This window comes from Solea solea, chromosome 10 (assembly GCF_958295425.1).
Source record: "Solea solea chromosome 10, fSolSol10.1, whole genome shotgun sequence".
Lineage (NCBI taxonomy): Eukaryota > Metazoa > Chordata > Actinopteri > Pleuronectiformes > Soleidae > Solea > Solea solea.
In genome coordinates this window covers 27,217,333-27,234,553 of record NC_081143.1, presented here as the reverse complement: position 1 = coordinate 27,234,553, position 17,221 = coordinate 27,217,333, and the positions used below count along the sequence as shown (strand labels likewise).

The window sequence follows — 17,221 nt, the reverse complement described above, 5'->3', positions numbered from 1 at the left end:
ACCGTGCCAAGTTCTCCTGCGACATAACCAGCCTGGTGTGCTTTTGATCCTGCGTCAAAAACTGTGGCGCCCACCGAGCGGAAAACTTTGATATGCCAAGTTTGTTACGCGGAATGTTCTCATTGGTTAACATTAACGTCTGTCATCCATCACCATGTGGTGTTTTCTTGGGTGGTGGCTGTGGCAGGACCCCTCTTCAATTCACCTGCCGACTTGAATTAGCTGGAGCGTCATCCCCTTAAACTAGAAACCGCGTCAGCATGAATCAAATTGGGGGCTAACCCCTTTTTCTCCAGGTGTCTGGTAACACCACGGTGCCATATTTTGGCCATATTTACAAAATACCTCTAGTATCTCTCAAGTAATATGTCTAGCTCTACTCCTGAGAACATTCCGCACAATGAACTTGGCATGTCGAAGGCTTCAGCTCGGTGGGCACCACAGCTTTTGACCCCTGATCAAAAGTACACCAGGCTGGTCATGTCGTAGGAGATCTTGACATATTTTAAAGCAGATCCAGCTGGTTTTCTTGAACCTGGGGGTCCACCACATGGAGCCAGAGACAAAAAGGTTGTCCATGTGGTGGAAATATCTGTATTTGACGATCAGGGTGAGAGCTCCTGAACGGAGAGCAACCAAGCGCTGCAACACTGATGGAAGAAGTGTGTAGACTACATGGGAGACTATGTTGAAAAAATAAACCGCATTTGATCAAAGGCGACACTTGCATCATGGCCAGTTTTTCACCCTCTTGTCATGAACAACTGGAAATAAAAGGCAAATATTCTAACACATCTTAAGTGGACTGAACATGAGAAGATAAAACATTACACACTGTGTATTGATGCTTTATGAGCTCCTTATCAGGTTACGTTTAAATAGCATTAACTCAGTCAATCCTCGTGTGACTGTGTGTGACAATATCAATTAAGTGGTTTTGTTTGTGTGTGTGTTTGCAGGTGTACAGCCCTCAGTGCTGTTGGACTGTCTGTACTGCTGTCTGTCCTGCTCTGTTACTGCATAGGTAAGACTATTTGAGCGTCCCCTGATTTGTCCATCAACATCAGCATCATCATGATTGTTGTCCTGCTTCCTTCTTTCTCTGCGTTCTCGGTAATTTTTAGTTGTTAAACTCGTGTTTCTGCATGTGTTGGTTTTTACTCCGATCAGATACTGAGCTGTTGCCAGAGCTTTTCCTTCCTCCAGGTCTTTTTCCTCCCTTTTCTCTCTCTTTCTCACTCACTCACTCATTCACTCTCACTCTGTCTTCCACAGCTGTTTTCCAGGATGTGCTGCAGGTGAAGTTTAGGCTAATATGTCAGACAGATTTTATGGTAAATTATTGCAGGTATCTACAGTGGAAACACTGGTCTCAGTGTTAAAGTAGAGGAAATGGTCACATGATAGTCACATATTTAATTATTAATCATATTTACAGAAACAAATCTTATTGAATAATATTATTATTTAATTGTTCATTTTGTTGTTTTAGTTTTTACTTTTTGACGCTTAGTCAAACTTTTTTATTCTTCATTTATTCTTATGTTTCTGTCCATATTATCTCATCACTATATGGTTTTATTTCCTGTGTTACTGTTGTTTATACATTTCTTTTTATCGGTTTATTTTCTAATTTCTTTGTTCCTGATGATTTTTTTTTTATGTATTCATTAATTTTGTCTTTTTTTATATTTTTAGACCCCTGTGTTTGTTCATTGCTGATTGTTGAGTTAAATTGATTGATTGATTGATTGATTGATTGAGTGAGTGATTGATATTTCTGTGTTCTCCTATTTATGGTGGAGGAGAAGATAGCTAGCATTTTTTTTTTTGGCAAGTTACTCACTGGAGCTTTAACATCAAGTGTTCATTTTATCTTCATGTATTTTTGATCAGTATTTGATTCGGTGTTGGTGTTTCAATAATACTTTTATGACAGCCTTAAATTTGCAGTCAATCAGTCAAGCCCTCATTTTGATGTCATTAACCTTTGAAACATCACAGTTTTTAAAACCACCGGCTTCAGTCCAACGAGAAAACAAATTAGTATTAGCTCATGAATGGAGGCCTTGGATTTACTGCTGTCATCATTTAAAATAGAAAAATAATCTTTAGTGCGCCCACATCACTTTAAAACGTGTCAGGGAGCGGTTTGCTCCTTGTTAGGGAGTCTGTGAAAAATATGTTTTTTGTTAAAAAAAAAAAAAAAAAAGCCCAGAGAGAAGTAAAAAGAGAGAGGAAGGAAAGACAGAAAGAAGTCAAAGGAAAGGAAAGACTGTTTTCTTTTTTTTAATAAAGGTCATGGATTCCCACTATGAACAGAAGCAATTAAGATTGGAGCTCAGATGGACCTTGGACTTAGACGATCTCCTGCCTCAGGCTCGTGTGTGAATGTGTGCGAATCATGTGTGTTTCATTTCAAGCATCTGTCAAGAGTTTTCTTTGACTTTTACTCTTGAAAAAAAACACTTATACTTTACAGATATGAGCACATTTGTGGACATATTGTTTTACCCCAATGCAGCGAAGTGTGTGCTACAGTCTCCTGCTGGGCTGTGTAGGTACTGCACTTGGGCTGCGAGAAATGAGGGGAATTAAACCATCTTTTACAACTTTAGTCAAATGTTGCAAGATGTGTTTCACCTTCTCTCTCTCTCTTTCTTTCTGGTGTTAACACATTCATATTCACATTCTTACGAATATTCGCGCACACACGCAGTGCAATATTAAAATTCACCCCCTAAAACCCCAAACATACAGTAACTATCTCAAATCTCAGCCTAATCTAAACCTAATTCAATCTGAAACATTGTCAGGTTACAGACTTTTGATTTTCTGTGTTTTTAGGTTCCTGAAATAAATAACTTAATATAAGTAAAAGTATATCAATATGTGTTTTTGAACATTTGTCAATGTCTTCACTAAGAAACCTAATGCAATTCCTGCTGCTGCTGTAACGAATGCGTGGTGGTGCTGCGGACAAATCACCTACATTTTCACATCTTCACGAGTTAGACAGCGTTGTTTATTGTGTGCTGATGGACACACAGGTGCCTGCTCATTTGTCTTGGTTGTAAGACAGTAAGGAAATGACAGAAGAGTTGTGTGTGAATTATGTGTGTGTGTATGTGAGAGAGAGAGAGAGACACACACACACACACGTTTTCGCAGTACGCTGTAAAATGACTTGCACCACCAGCAGTGCCACCTGAAAATAGGGCTCCCCGAAAAAATGTCCCGCTGTAATTCCAAACACTGTATGAATCTAACTCTTAACCCTTATTAATGTAATGTAATGTAATGTAATGTAATGTAATAATGTAACTCTTGACCCCCTTAAATAAGTTGTGAGGACCTGCTAAAATGTCCTCACAACGTCAAATGTCCTCACAAATAAGGTGTAAAACCAACAATTTTGTCCTCAGGGGCTAAAAATGACACACATACACACACACTCACATGAAAACTCTTGGGGATCTGCACAGTTGTTCATACAGCGGAACGGCTCAGCAGCACACACACACTCACACACACACACAAACCATACGGTACTTTTGGCCTTGACAAGATGATATAATGACATACCAGACAACATACGATCCTTTGCCTGTTCTTATGTGTGTTTTTCTTGGATACATGGATGTGTCAATCATACTTTGTGTGGGTTTTTTCCACATTTTTATCTGTGTGTGTGTGTGTGTGTGTGTGTGTGTGTGTGTGTGTCTTTTGATGAATTGTTCTTCGTGAATTGGCCGTGTTTCTTGGCTGGAAACTATATTTGGTTTAATGTCAGTTCATTGTTTTCACACAAAAAAAGAAAGAGAAGAAAAGAAAGGAAAATGTACTCGATAATAACAATAATGATAATAATAACAACAATAATAATAATAATAATAATTACTCTGAACTGGAAAATGTCACACGGAAACATTTCAGACTCCAAAGAACGATGATGACATGGAATGTCGTAAATGGAGCTAATGCTTATACACAAAACCACCGTCGACTAATGTTTCTGAATAGATGTGTTATTCTATGATGTGTAACGCATCCAATTTCCACTCAAATGTTCTGATTTTAAGATTAACTGATGATCTGGAAATTCAATTTAGTACCGCGTCAGTGGGACTGAGATCGTTTAAAAGTCTGGTTTTCAAGTCAGACTAACAATCTTTTTTGTTCTAATGTCAGGTAAACATAATTATTGACGCAGTTGATACGGTTTCAAAGTTTCCAGTCCAACTCTGCGTTATTGACGATACACATAATCGTTTAAACCCTTTTTAAAGTCTAAATAAGTCAATGTATTTGAAGTGTTGTGTTATTTCACAAATTCTCCAAAAAGCCTCTGTTAGGGAGAACCAGTCTTGCGTGACTGTTTCCATGGCTGTTAATCCTCTTATATATCTCTCTCACACACACACACACACACACGTGCGCGCACACACGCACACATGAACACACATGTACACACACACACACACAGGCCCTTGTCGATTAGCTGGCACTCTCCCGTGACCCTTTGCTCTTGTCCTCACCAGGAGGGTCGGTGGGTAATGGGCTAGCACAGCATGGCTCTAATTTAATGAGGCAAAGCAGAGTGCGTGTGTGTGTGTGTGTGAGAGAGAGGTTCTTACTAATTGGTCCAACTTTCTCCAGAATATCTGAGGAATCCAGTCCCGACTTATTATTACTTTTTGTTTTGGTCGTGCACATTTTTTTGATGTGTCACACGTTGTTGTGGGACATGAGCCTCCCCTCAACTTTCCTCACATGTAAAATAATAAGGGGTTTGTTTGTTGCTTTGTACCCCGCCCCCCCCCCCCCCCCCCTGCGCTGTGTTTGCTATTAAAGTGATAGTTCAAGTATTTTTATTTTTCTTAGGCGCGGTTGTTTGAGGCATTGACCCCAGCTCTCATCAGAAAACCCTTTTTTATCCGCCGCCACTTAACAAAAGGTTCACCTGATATGAGACGGTATCTGAACAGCGTGTTTGCCTCTTATTAAAACAGCTTTTACCAAACGGAAAGTGGAGTTTGTGCTGCTTTGTAAGCTGCTCCTCACTCTCCCACACCAATCTCCATAGAGAAAATCAGCGATTTAGCACCACAGCACACGGGAGCTGTTGATCCACTGCTACCTCCATCAGTAAGTGCAAATGTGTCATTTTGCGACTTTGGTGTTTGAAATGCTTTGTTCGGATTGACCTCGGTGACACAAAGTGACCACAAGAGGCAGCAGTAGACCAGCAGCTCCTGTGTCTCCGCAAGCATTTTCTCTATGGACTTCGGTTTTTGAAAGTTAGTGGTTTATAAAAGTACGTTTCCTTTTGTAAAAGTGTGTGTTACAGTAAGATCAAGTCACAGACATAATTGTTAAGATATAGACTGTAGTGAGCCTTTCTTATGTTACCACTGGCAGCCATGATGTCAGTGAGAGTTCTCTGCGACGTCAGAACCTCCCTTTATTTTTTGTTTTTTAATTTAACCTCTAATTTTCTTTCCTTTTTAAAATTCTGTAGGGGCCTGGGTGTACAGAAACCTTTTAAAAGTAATAATGATGTATTATATGTTTATTTAAATTTGTCTATAATATACAATAAAATCGTTTGTAATCATGGAAATGGAAGAGGACAGCGTTAGAAGAATAGAGAGAGTGACCAAGTTGGATAATTATCACACAGAAATGATTGTAATGTCAACATTTAGATACATTATTTCCTTAATACTCCATTTATTTCCTGCTCTATTTTCTGACTTGACTGTGAAAGGAAAATGGAAAAATGACTCAAGTCTGATGATTTAAGCAAGACGGGTTCATAGAACTTGCTAAATTTGAGTTTGAATGAAGTCATTTTGTTCAGGCGTTAATTATTCATCATTTTTGTAAGAACAGCTTTATTTGTAAAGACACAAATTGGAATGAATCCACTGGAGTAAAGCTGTAAAATGATAAAAACAATAAAGTGTCAAGATCAAAGGGTCCAATGAATAAAATATGAAGAGAAGGTCATGTGATTGTAAGTCCATAAAAATCACCCTTTCTCTTCATTGTCCTCCTATATTCTTTATTCTTCTATTTATTATTTATCTCACCTTCTCTTTTTTCCCCTTTCTTCCTTCCTGCAGCGATGCACCTGTTTGGTCTGAATTGGCAGCTTCAGGAGAGCGAGGGATACGGGCCGTTTGAAAACGGAGGAGTGGGCAGAGATACGACCCCGAACACCTTCATGGTGTCAACAGACAACGGTGAGTTGTCGTGTTGTTCTTTTGTTACAACAGGAAAATGTAGCGTAGAACATGAGAAGTGTCATCATTGAAGGTTTTCAGGCTGTACCCTGAGAGGTGAAATAAATGCTGCCCTCTACAGTTCAGAATTCTTTATCGCGGTTAGCATGGTTGTTTTTCCATTTACAGTGACTCATAGACATAGAAAGACCAACACTGAGAGAAGAATATCTGGAAAAATCCAATGAGGAAGTATAAATATATATATATATATATATATATATATATATATATATATATATATATATATGTATATACATACATGACAGAACATTGAAAGTTAAAAGTAACCTGTAAAAATGTACTCAACTGTGTATGCTGAGTCAGCATTCCCCAACAAATGAAGAAAGCATTTAAACAATAGTGGTTCGTTCCAGTTTCTGTCTGGATTTCTGAGTTAAGGGGTGTGGCTCTTCAGATGGAACGTGCCAAAAGTTTTGATTTTCAACTCAGTCAGTTGGAGCAACCAAGAATATGCTGAAATAAATACTGACTCGGCATTCCCAACTAACAAAGAAAACAGGTCAACAGTGGTGGTGCGTTCCAGTTTTAGCTGGAAATTCTGAGTTAAAGGGGCGGTCCTTAAGCTGGAATTCATCCAAAGTCAAAAAAACACTACTTTTACCGTTAATAACATTTCTGTCATCTTTTGTTTTCACTGTAAATCATGTCAATCAATCTACTCATAGCACTGTTCTGTTTTTATCCGTAGACATGTTGCTACGCTGTTAGCGTGAGCAAAACTTATGGTTGTTTTTTTGTCAACTCAGTTAGAAATGCTAATTCAGCATTCCCAGCTAATAACTAAGAAAACAGGAACATTATATATTTGGACATGTTGACTCAGCATTCCTAAATAAAAGAAAAAATAGAGTAACCAATCGGTCCGATATTGGTCAAAATAACTGGATCGGATATTGGACAGATAAAAGCTTCACTATGCACAGACTGTAGAAAAAACGTGAATAAACATCAGCAAAAGCCTTTTAGCTGAGTCATGTTTGGGCTGTTTTCTTTTTCTTTTTGGGGAAAACAATATTTGTTGGAGAATGATGTCTTTGAAATGGTCTAAAATGACTGTATCGGACTAATCAGCATATAGTCTACTTTTTGATATCGTATCAAAAACTGGGACATCCCTCTTAACTGTAAATATATGTTTGTACTATATATATATATACAACACTGAGACCACTGTGTGAAATAAAATGATTTGAACTTTATAAAATAAATAATTTTAGTTTCTAATGATTAAAAATACAGAGTCCTGGAGTCCTGGAGACCACACTGCTCTGTGTTTACATTCTGGCCCTCGGCCCAGTCTTCTTGAGACAAAAATAATGACTTATAGCCTGTCAGTTAGAACATATGGTTTCCATGAAAGCGTATCTCCACATGTTCGTGAATGGCAGTTTGGTTCCAAAGTGAGAACATTTTTCAGAGTGAGGCTTAGGTTTCACCTTAGTTACAATATAAATGTTTGGTTCCAGAATGTAAATGTTGAATCCAAAAGTTCAGACATGTTATTAACATTCGTCCCGTGTGATGTGATGCGGTCGTGAATCTCGCTGTGGGACGCATGTAGCCACTTTTCTTCTTGCACGTGTGAAAGTAGCGTTATCCCCAAGACGAATAAACGGCCGATGTTCTCCAAACCTCTGTGAACTGGAGACATCTGACGCCGTCCCTCTGCTTTTCTCTCTGCAGGTAAAATGTTTCTGCTAGAGAACAACACCATAGACATAGGAGAGGTGGACGTGGGGAGAAGAGCCATACAAGACGTTCCACCAGGTGAGTACCACTAATGTGCCACTTTATTAGGTACACCTACCTAAAACCAGTGTAGGTAAAAAAAAAAAAAAAGGTTACTGGGATGTCATTATGTTGTGATGTACCAAACTAAAGAAAGTATACAATAAACACTATATATAAGATATATACATTTATTTAGAAATGACAATAAAAGGTAAAAATTTTAAATAAGGCTCCCAAAAAAGGTAACTGAGCAAGTAATCATGAAGTAATGATTAGTTAGTGTTTAATGTTTAACTTGTATTAGTTAATGATGAGTTAACGTTAATTAATGATTAGATAAGGGTTACTTAATGGTTACTTAACTTTTTTTGTAAAGTGTTACCGGATAAAATTATAAAAGACTAGAATGTAAACGTACAAAAACGTACTCCACAGCAATACCAAAGAATGAAAGAATGAAATATTGTAACGATATAAACAGTCGTCCTTTTGTCGCTAAGACAACAGGAACATTTGAATATGTATATATAATATATACATATGGTATACAAGTGGTCTATTTAGCTTCTTTTTTTTATGTAAAATTGAAGAAAAAAAAACGTTAAAACAAACGTCCAGAAAGAAAAAAGAAGAACAACAAGAAAACTGGCATTAAGAAAAAAGACCAGCGTTATAACACAGTTGAATTTATTCATTTTCTATCAAATAAATGAATAAAATCATAAAATAATTCTAACAAGTGAAACCTGTGCTTGTATTGAGTGGTTTTATATGTATACATGTATGTGTTTTGTTTGTTTCAGGAGTGTTTTGGAGGTCGCAGCTCTACATTGACCAACCACAGTTTTTAAAATTCAACATTTCTGTCCAGAGAGACGCTCTGGTCGGGGTGTACGGTCGTAAAGGTCTCCCGCCGTCACACACACAGGTAAGTCGCACAAACATGTCCATGTACGATCACAGTCGCCTTTTTTTAGATTATGGCAGTAAGTTATTTTGTTTATTTGAGCCTTTTATGGACCTTTTGATTTGATTAGCTGCTGTTCTTTGTCTTCCAGTACGACTTTGTGGAGCTGCTGGACGGCAGTCGCCTCATTTCCAAAGACAAGCGGGCGCTCAGTGACGTGGAGGCAGGAAACGCACGCCCCCCCACCGGTGAACACGAGGAAGAATCCGTAACGCGACACACTCGCTCCGTGAACGTTCACGAGGCCGGCTTCATCCAGTACCTCGACACTGGAATCTGGCATCTGGCCTTTTACAACGACGGCCGCAACACGGAACAAGTCTCCTACAATACCATCATCATTGGTGAGACGGAGCTGTTTTACGTGTCGGAGCCTGTACTCTGCTGTACATTATTGGAATTACTGGTGTTTTACTGTAAATGTAACGGGCGTAACGGGCTACAAGTGTGTGTCGTTGGGTTATTGAGGAACTTCCATCTGGCGAAACAAGGACAATTATACCCAACTTAAAAAAATTAACTTTTCTAAATTCTTGGTCAATGACAATAAATGTAGTTTTTGTATTTACAGCTCCATACATTGGAAAACTATTTATTTTTCCAAATTTATGGTAAATATTAAACTTAGTGTCCAAGGTTCTAGCCTCCATGATTTTATATTAGCATAATGGTAATGGCCGAGGGGATTGGTGCAGAATGAAATCAAGTGATGCCAATTAGTTAGGAGCTGCAATCACTTTATTTCAAGTGCAAATTATCATTTTATGGGTTGTACTGGCAATATAACAATAAGTCAAAAGGACTGGGTGAGGTATAATCTGCCAAATATTAGCCTCATGAATCAAACCAAGTGATTTTGAGGCAAAATAAAAATCTACCGCACAAGGTAAGAGGTTGCAGTCACTTTTACGCAAGTGCAAATGGGCATTTTATAGGTTGTATTCACATATTTAAAGTTATTCAAACAAGTAAAAAGGAATAGTTGAGGTATAATCTGCCAAATATTAGCTTCATGATTCAAACCCAGTGATTTTGAAGTAGAAAAAAACATCGGCGGAGCTATAACGCTGGTATAGGATAAAAATGTTATCATGTACTTGAACATGAAAAGCATGGCATTGGTTTTGCACAGCAAAAATGTAAATTATCAAAAATGTCCCACAATTTTATAGGATTTCCGAGCATGTTCCAAGGATACGATTCTTAAGTTTCATTAAGACAAAAAGGTAGAAGAAAAACAAAAGGTTAAACTCAACATGAACCTTTCCTAACAGGAGTAATGTATTTTACTTTACTTTCTCTTTTGTGTGAAGGACTGAGTTTGAACCGTCCAGCACGTGGACGGTGCCGTCCTTTGTCCTTTCGGAGTCTGATGACTTAACATTTTTTAAAATTCAGTCATTTAAGTCATCCTACCTTGACTTTGGGGCTAAAAACAGAGAGTGAGGCCTAATTGGACACAGGTGAAACGTGTCAGGACGAGAAGGACGATCGCAGAAGCTGGAAATGAGACAAGAGCAAAGAAGTAAAAAAGTCACAGACGAGGAAGTCACGAATATTAGGGCAATAAAAAGATGTCTTTTTCTGATCTGTCTTATGTGGTGACCCGGTCGTTTGTGCCAGTGACTGCTGATAAAAATCCATTTCATATTTTGTTTAAATCTTTGGATAAATTTGAATGGAAGCCAAGTTAATTTTTGTCTATGGTCAACGTGGCGTTTACTGAGTCTGTGTCTCTCTCTCTCTCTTTATATCAGAGTCAATTATGGAGTGTCCTCAGAATTGTCATGGCAACGGAGATTGTCTCTCAGGAATATGTCACTGTTTCCCAGGATTTCTTGGGCCTGACTGCTCTCGAGGTAACCACACACACACACACACACACACACACACACACACACACACACACAGGTTTGCACAGCTATCCTTTTAAGGACATACATTTACTTCATTTAATTTGGAGCGCCAAAACAAAGGTTATCCCTAACCATAAACATAACCAGTGAACCAGCGCAACCTTAACCTGACCACCATTTCAAATCCTAACCATAAACCTCAGAGATGAGGTTCTGCCTCAGTAGGACCAGGTTTTGGTCTCTAAGAAAACCAACACCGGCCTTAACAGGGTCATTGTTTATGCCAGAAAATAAACCAGAGCGGTAACACGTACAAGAACACACACACACACACCTGTAGTGAGGCAGTAATTGTTAACCCAGCAGTGAGTGTGAGCTTCAAACCGCTTCTTTTACTCTTCTCCTCATTTATCAAAGGACAGCACTGACATTTTGCCTTAAAAACACTTTCTCTGAGGCGCTGCCTGTGTTTTTTGCATAAATGACTGGTTCAATACTAGGTCAAACAAACTGTTCCTATTTCTTTAAGGGGCTATCTTTCCCCAAAAATCCAGCTTTTGTTGTTATTAAACTGAAAAAGAAAACAGCGCCGGTCCAACTGGCCACTAAATCTGAAAAAGAATCACACCACTTCTTCTTTTTTCTTCTTCTCTCCGACCTGCAATTTTCACCCAATTCCACAGTTCCGTGGATTCGTCAGAACCAGTTTATCTCGTGGCGTTCCCATATATTCTGTGGCACTGCAGTCACGACACGCCGTAATCCATCACAGTGAAAGCACACAACACAAGCTGGACACTGTCTGAGTAATTAAAGGACAAAATTAGCGCCCTGTAGACGCTGAACCGCAATCCAAACTGCGACAGTGATAAGTGGCCTCTCCCAGTGGAACAGTTCCGTCTCCTACGGTGAACTCCACTTAAACCAGGAGGGTGTTAAGACGAGGCGTCCTCTCCTTAACTTACTCTATGTGTCAGCCATTTTTCCCTTAAACTCTGCCTCATTTCTAGAGGTGGAAGGACAGTAATGAATTACATTTACTCACGTTACTGTAATTGAATAAATGTTTTGTGGACGAGGACAGGTGAACGATGAGGACAGGTGAACGATGGGGACAGGTGAATGATGAGGACAGGTGAACGATGAGGACAGGTGAACGATGAGGACGGGTGAACGATGAGGACAGGTGAATGATGAGGACAGGTAAACGATGGGGACAGGTGAATGATGAGGACAGGTGAACGATGAGGACGGGTGAATGATGGGGACAGGTGAATGACGAGGACAGGTGAACGATGAGGACAGGTGAACAATGTGACAGGTGAATGATGGGGACAGGTGAATGATGAGGACAGGTGAACGATGAGGACAGGGGAATGACGAGGACAGGTGAACGATGAGGACGGGTGAATGATGGGGACAGGTGAATGACGAGGACAGGTGAACGATGAGGACAGGTGAACAATGGGACAGGTGAATGATGAGGACAGGTGAACGATGAGGACAGGTGAACAATGAGGACAGGGAATGACGAGGACAGGTGAACGATGAGGACAGGTGAATGATGGGGACAGGTGAACAATGGGACAGGTGAATGATGAGGACAGGTGAACGATGAGGACAGGTGAACGATGAGGACAGGTGAATGATGAGGACAGGTGAACGATGAGGACAGGTGAATTGGCACTAATCAAGGTCCCAGAGTGAGTGAGAAAGTTGAAAGTTTTAGTAACTAAGTAACTTTTACTCTGAGTACATTTTAAACAAGCTACTTTTTTACTCAACTTAAGTCAAATGTTGTAAAATAGTGGTACTTTTACTTACACTAAAAATCACCGTTAACATTTTTGTTTATACTTTTTCAAAATGTGAAACAATGTAGTGTACCCTCTTGTGGTTAACATGCGTAACTGTGCAGGAAAAAGAAAGCTTAGGGCCTTGTCCACGCGGAAACATTGTCGTTTTGAAGATGTTTTAGGTAAACACGGCATCATTTCAGGAACTTCTTTCTTCCACAAAAAAATGCAGATACAATAAAAGGCAGTTTCACATAGACTTGTGGACATCCCCCTACCCCCCTACCCTGAGATTAATAGCCACACTACTTCATATACGTTTTCTACCAACTCTCATGTATATTACACTTTGTAACTAAAGAATTTCCCTCCGGGGATCAATAAAGCACTTCTGATTCTGATTCTGACATACTTCCACTCCCGTTCAAAGAAATTTCAAAGAAACGCAGATCATATTTTACGACTACGCGTGTCTTCATCTGGAATTCATGTGATCACGACTTTCCTCTGAATTTACACACATCTGCACATGTGTTCAGGATTTCTGTAGCTTTTTTTTAGCCTGTCGTCCCCGGGTTAAAAAAGGATAAACCTATTGACTTGTAGAACCATTTTTTAATTTGCTCATCTCTGAGGACCCACGGGGCCACTGGAGCCAATCCCAGCTGACCATTCACTCTCACACTCACGTTGGAGTGTCCACTTAACCTCTGCGTGGTTTTGGACTGTGGGTGAAAACCAGAGAACCAGGAGAAAACCCACACACAAACGGGGAAGAACATACAAACCACACAAAAAGGCACAAGCCAGGATACTTTAGATATTTATACATCTATAGTAAGACATCTACCTCCACCACAACCCCACCCCCCGTTCCGACGGTTCAGTTCCACCTCTTCCTCATTTTTTAGCCCGGAAAATCCCCGTTTGTCGCACAAGTGTGGCATTTTTAGTTCAGCAGCAAATAACATACATACTGTGAGCGTCTTCTCCCGGAGAAGCTGCCTAAAAATAAAACTGCTGTTAACCTCGTTTTCAAACTGCATCACAACATATATCTCTGCGCGATCGTTGCAGAATAAACAGCCGGCGTCAGACGGCGGCGCTTAAATGATCTGTGTACACAGTATTCACTGCCACCAGATAATCACTCTAGCAGCCGCATCTGTGTCCAAAACAAATGTTTCATACATGACACACACACACAGGTTTGTGCAGCTCTTCTCCCCAGGACTCTGCATTGACTTCCATTCATTTAAACAGACTAAAAAACCAGGGGGTGTCAAAACTCAAATGAACATCTAGTCTGGTCAAGAGGGGGCCGGTCTAGAGAACAAAAATATCATGATATCACAATTAAGATATTCATGATGATATTTCACAGAATTAAAAAAAATAAAAGTGTTTGTTTTGGTATGGAATGACGTTTACTTCAAAATAAAAAACATATTTATGGTGCAAAATTAATCTATGAATATCAAAAACAGAGACATCTATTTAAAATGACGTAAAATAATAATGTGGGCAACTGTAATTAAAACACCAAACAAGCTTATCTATATACAATATGTAATTGAATGTTGTAAAAGAATTAAAGGGATTCCAGAGAGAAGGCAGGAAAAAAAAAACTACAGGGTATTTTGTGCACGCACATGTCTTCGGATTTAAAAAAATGAAAAGTACTATGTGTGCGACTGAATTACCGTGAAACAAATACGACAGAAGTGCTTTTTTAAACGGTAAAAGTAATAGCAGTTTGTGCTCAGCACACATCATGAGGTTGCTGCGAGTTGGAAGTTGGAAATCCGAGTGAACGGACCACAAATGGAGTTCTAGCACAACTTGGCTCTACTCAGTTTGGTATCAGTCATCAGTCCAAACTAGTGACTTGTAAAGCGGTTGTTTTGGGTGTAATTGAGTCATTAGAATCAGTCAATTTAAAAGGATTTGACTTCCTGCATGACCGGAGCGCAGACTCTGATTCTTGTGTTGGACGTCGTGCTCATGACTCTTCAGTGACGACACTCTCTGACCAATCAGTGTGCGACAGTCTGTTGACGTCACAGCTTTACCAGGTACCAGGTACCGTCACTGATGGAAAAGCAAAACAACAAGTTGAGTGTAGCTGAGCCGTGCTAGAACTGTACACCAAAAAAATCCTGAACAAAGAACTGGAGAGAAACAGTTTTCAGACACTATTTTCTAACATTAGATATGAACCCAGAAGAGGAGAAACTCTGTGTTTGCGTCACATGTATTACAAACAAAATGTAGCAATGATTTATGGTTTTTGTTTTAATGTGAGAGCAGTTGGAATAGACCAGTCACATTAGACCGCCAACACTGAAATAATGGAAAAACTGTATAGAAAGGTGAAGAAATAATCCTCAGAGACCATAAATCCACTCTGTGAGCCTTGAGGACGTCTCGCTGTGGAAAAAAAGGGCCACAGGACAATTGAAAGTTTTATATTGTCATGATAAATGACGACAACCTGGGTGTAATTGAATCATTTGTCCTTCATGTGCTAAATTAATCATGTCCCTCACGTTTGACAAAACTGACTAATTTGTTTTTGCCCAGTGTGGACACTGAAGTGTGGACTGGGTGGTGCTTAAAGGAAAGTGTGCCGTGTCAAGACCATTAACTTGATCCGTCTTCCCGCTTGTCTCGTCTGGTCCAGCGGCCTGTCCGGTGCTGTGCAGCGGGAATGGCCAGTATTCCCGCGGACGCTGCCAGTGCTACAGCGGCTGGAAAGGCACCGAGTGCGACGTTCCCACAAACCAGTGCATCGACATCCACTGCGGAGGCCACGGAATCTGCATCATCGGCGCCTGCATCTGCAATACTGGTTATAAGGGCGACAACTGTGAGGAAGGTAAGAACAATTTACTCAGAAGGCAAAACGTACATTTCAGGGATGTTAATCTTTAGAGCACTGATTCTCAAAGTCTGGGTCTGTAGAATGGTAGATTTTCTGTAGTTAGCTGTGGTATATATGTGTATATATATTTGTAAACACATTTACATATATACATATTGTATATACACACATATATATACAGTACATAAGTTGTGATATGGGTCACAATCATTTTGCAATCTTTACAAATGGTTCCCCATAGAGAAAGTTTATTAGCGCAATGGCCAAAAAAATTTGGCCAAATCAATACAAGTCTTTAAGTCTTTGCTCTTAAGTAACGCAACTTTATATAATGATAATAATGAGTTTAAAACAACAGCATATTAACCTCATTTAGCTCATTTTTTTAACATTAAAGGACGGGACATAGTTCATAGCACATCTAGGTCAATACAGTAGTCCATGCGTCACTGTATTTGTTTCTTTTACTTTCTAACAAATGACCAGTTTCTACTGACAGTCGTAAAAACTCTTGTCCTCTTGTCTATTTTAATCTCATTTGCATCGGGGTTTTTTTTCCACCACGGAGACAATGTCGTTTGCTTAACACGTCGGTACATAATTAAATGTGAACATAAATAATTGATTCATAGCTGCCCATGACATTTACTTTCTGAAACAGAAACATCCACGCAATTTGTTATAATTGGATAATAATTCATAATCGAGTTTCACTCGCAAACTTGACGTCTTCCGGGGCCTGACAAGGCACCTAATAAATGTCATATCGTGTAGGATTGGATAATTAAAGTAACTGATTTAATTATGTAAATGGCTTCTTTTCCTGGACAGTGTCAGTTCACTGCTGTCATCTCTTTTTTTTTTTCTTTTTCTTTTTGTGCATCTGCAGTAAAAGAGGACGGCGATTGTTCTCGCTTTGCTTCAGTGCACATGACTCAGCACGTCGTTTTTTTCAAAGTATTATTAACGGCGACTGAAATCAGTAATACCTTTTGTTTAGACGCACAAATGCAGCCTGCATCGACAAGAGTCCAACAGTTATACGTACAATACATACACATGCTTATATGTTCATGTATGCATGTATACACACTGACACACTGTACAATTTACATACAGTAGTTGCATGTACAGTGGAATAAAATGATATAATTTAAAAATAAATGCATTTTAAAAAATGTAATAAACTTAATAAAATTTGTTGTTACCAACTAATTAATTTTTTTTTAGGAATTCCAACCATTTTCTTTTTACAGTTCACACTTAAAACAACTTAAATCCCTCAAGCTGCAAAGGTTTTTTGTACTCATACACACTTACAGTTAAGATGTATATACATGTATATATATATATATATGTATATATATGTGTATATATATATATATATACATATGTCTATGTGTATATATATTATATATGTATATATATATACATATATATATAACATTCAGTTGGTAACACTTCAATGAATGAATTCAAACTAAAATTATATTAAAGTAAAATACAGACACATTCCTTTCTTAAGATTGAATAAACTTAAATAAAATTAAAATTGGGTTTTACCAACTAATTTTTTTCAGGTTCATTTTTTCATTTTCTTTTCACAGTTCACACTTCAAATATCATGAATTCCCTCAAGCGACAAAGCTTTTTTGTATATGTATATGTACATGTAT

At 38.8% G+C, this 17,221-nt stretch overlaps 1 protein-coding gene across 6 annotated transcripts in view; it reads left to right on the top strand.

Moving 5' to 3' along the window:
- Positions 1-17,221, top strand: part of LOC131467035 (teneurin-3) — a 566,025-nt gene that overhangs the window by 483,429 nt on the left and 65,375 nt on the right. For all 6 annotated transcript variants that reach the window (XM_058640717.1, XM_058640715.1, XM_058640716.1 and 3 more), the window contains 7 exons: positions 960-1,024; positions 6,129-6,248; positions 7,995-8,078; positions 8,846-8,970; positions 9,101-9,353; positions 10,767-10,868; positions 15,345-15,539. In XM_058640717.1, the coding sequence (XP_058496700.1) occupies positions 960-1,024; positions 6,129-6,248; positions 7,995-8,078; positions 8,846-8,970; positions 9,101-9,353; positions 10,767-10,868; positions 15,345-15,539 (944 nt within the window). The remainder of the gene's footprint in view (positions 1-959; positions 1,025-6,128; positions 6,249-7,994; positions 8,079-8,845; positions 8,971-9,100; positions 9,354-10,766; positions 10,869-15,344; positions 15,540-17,221) is intronic.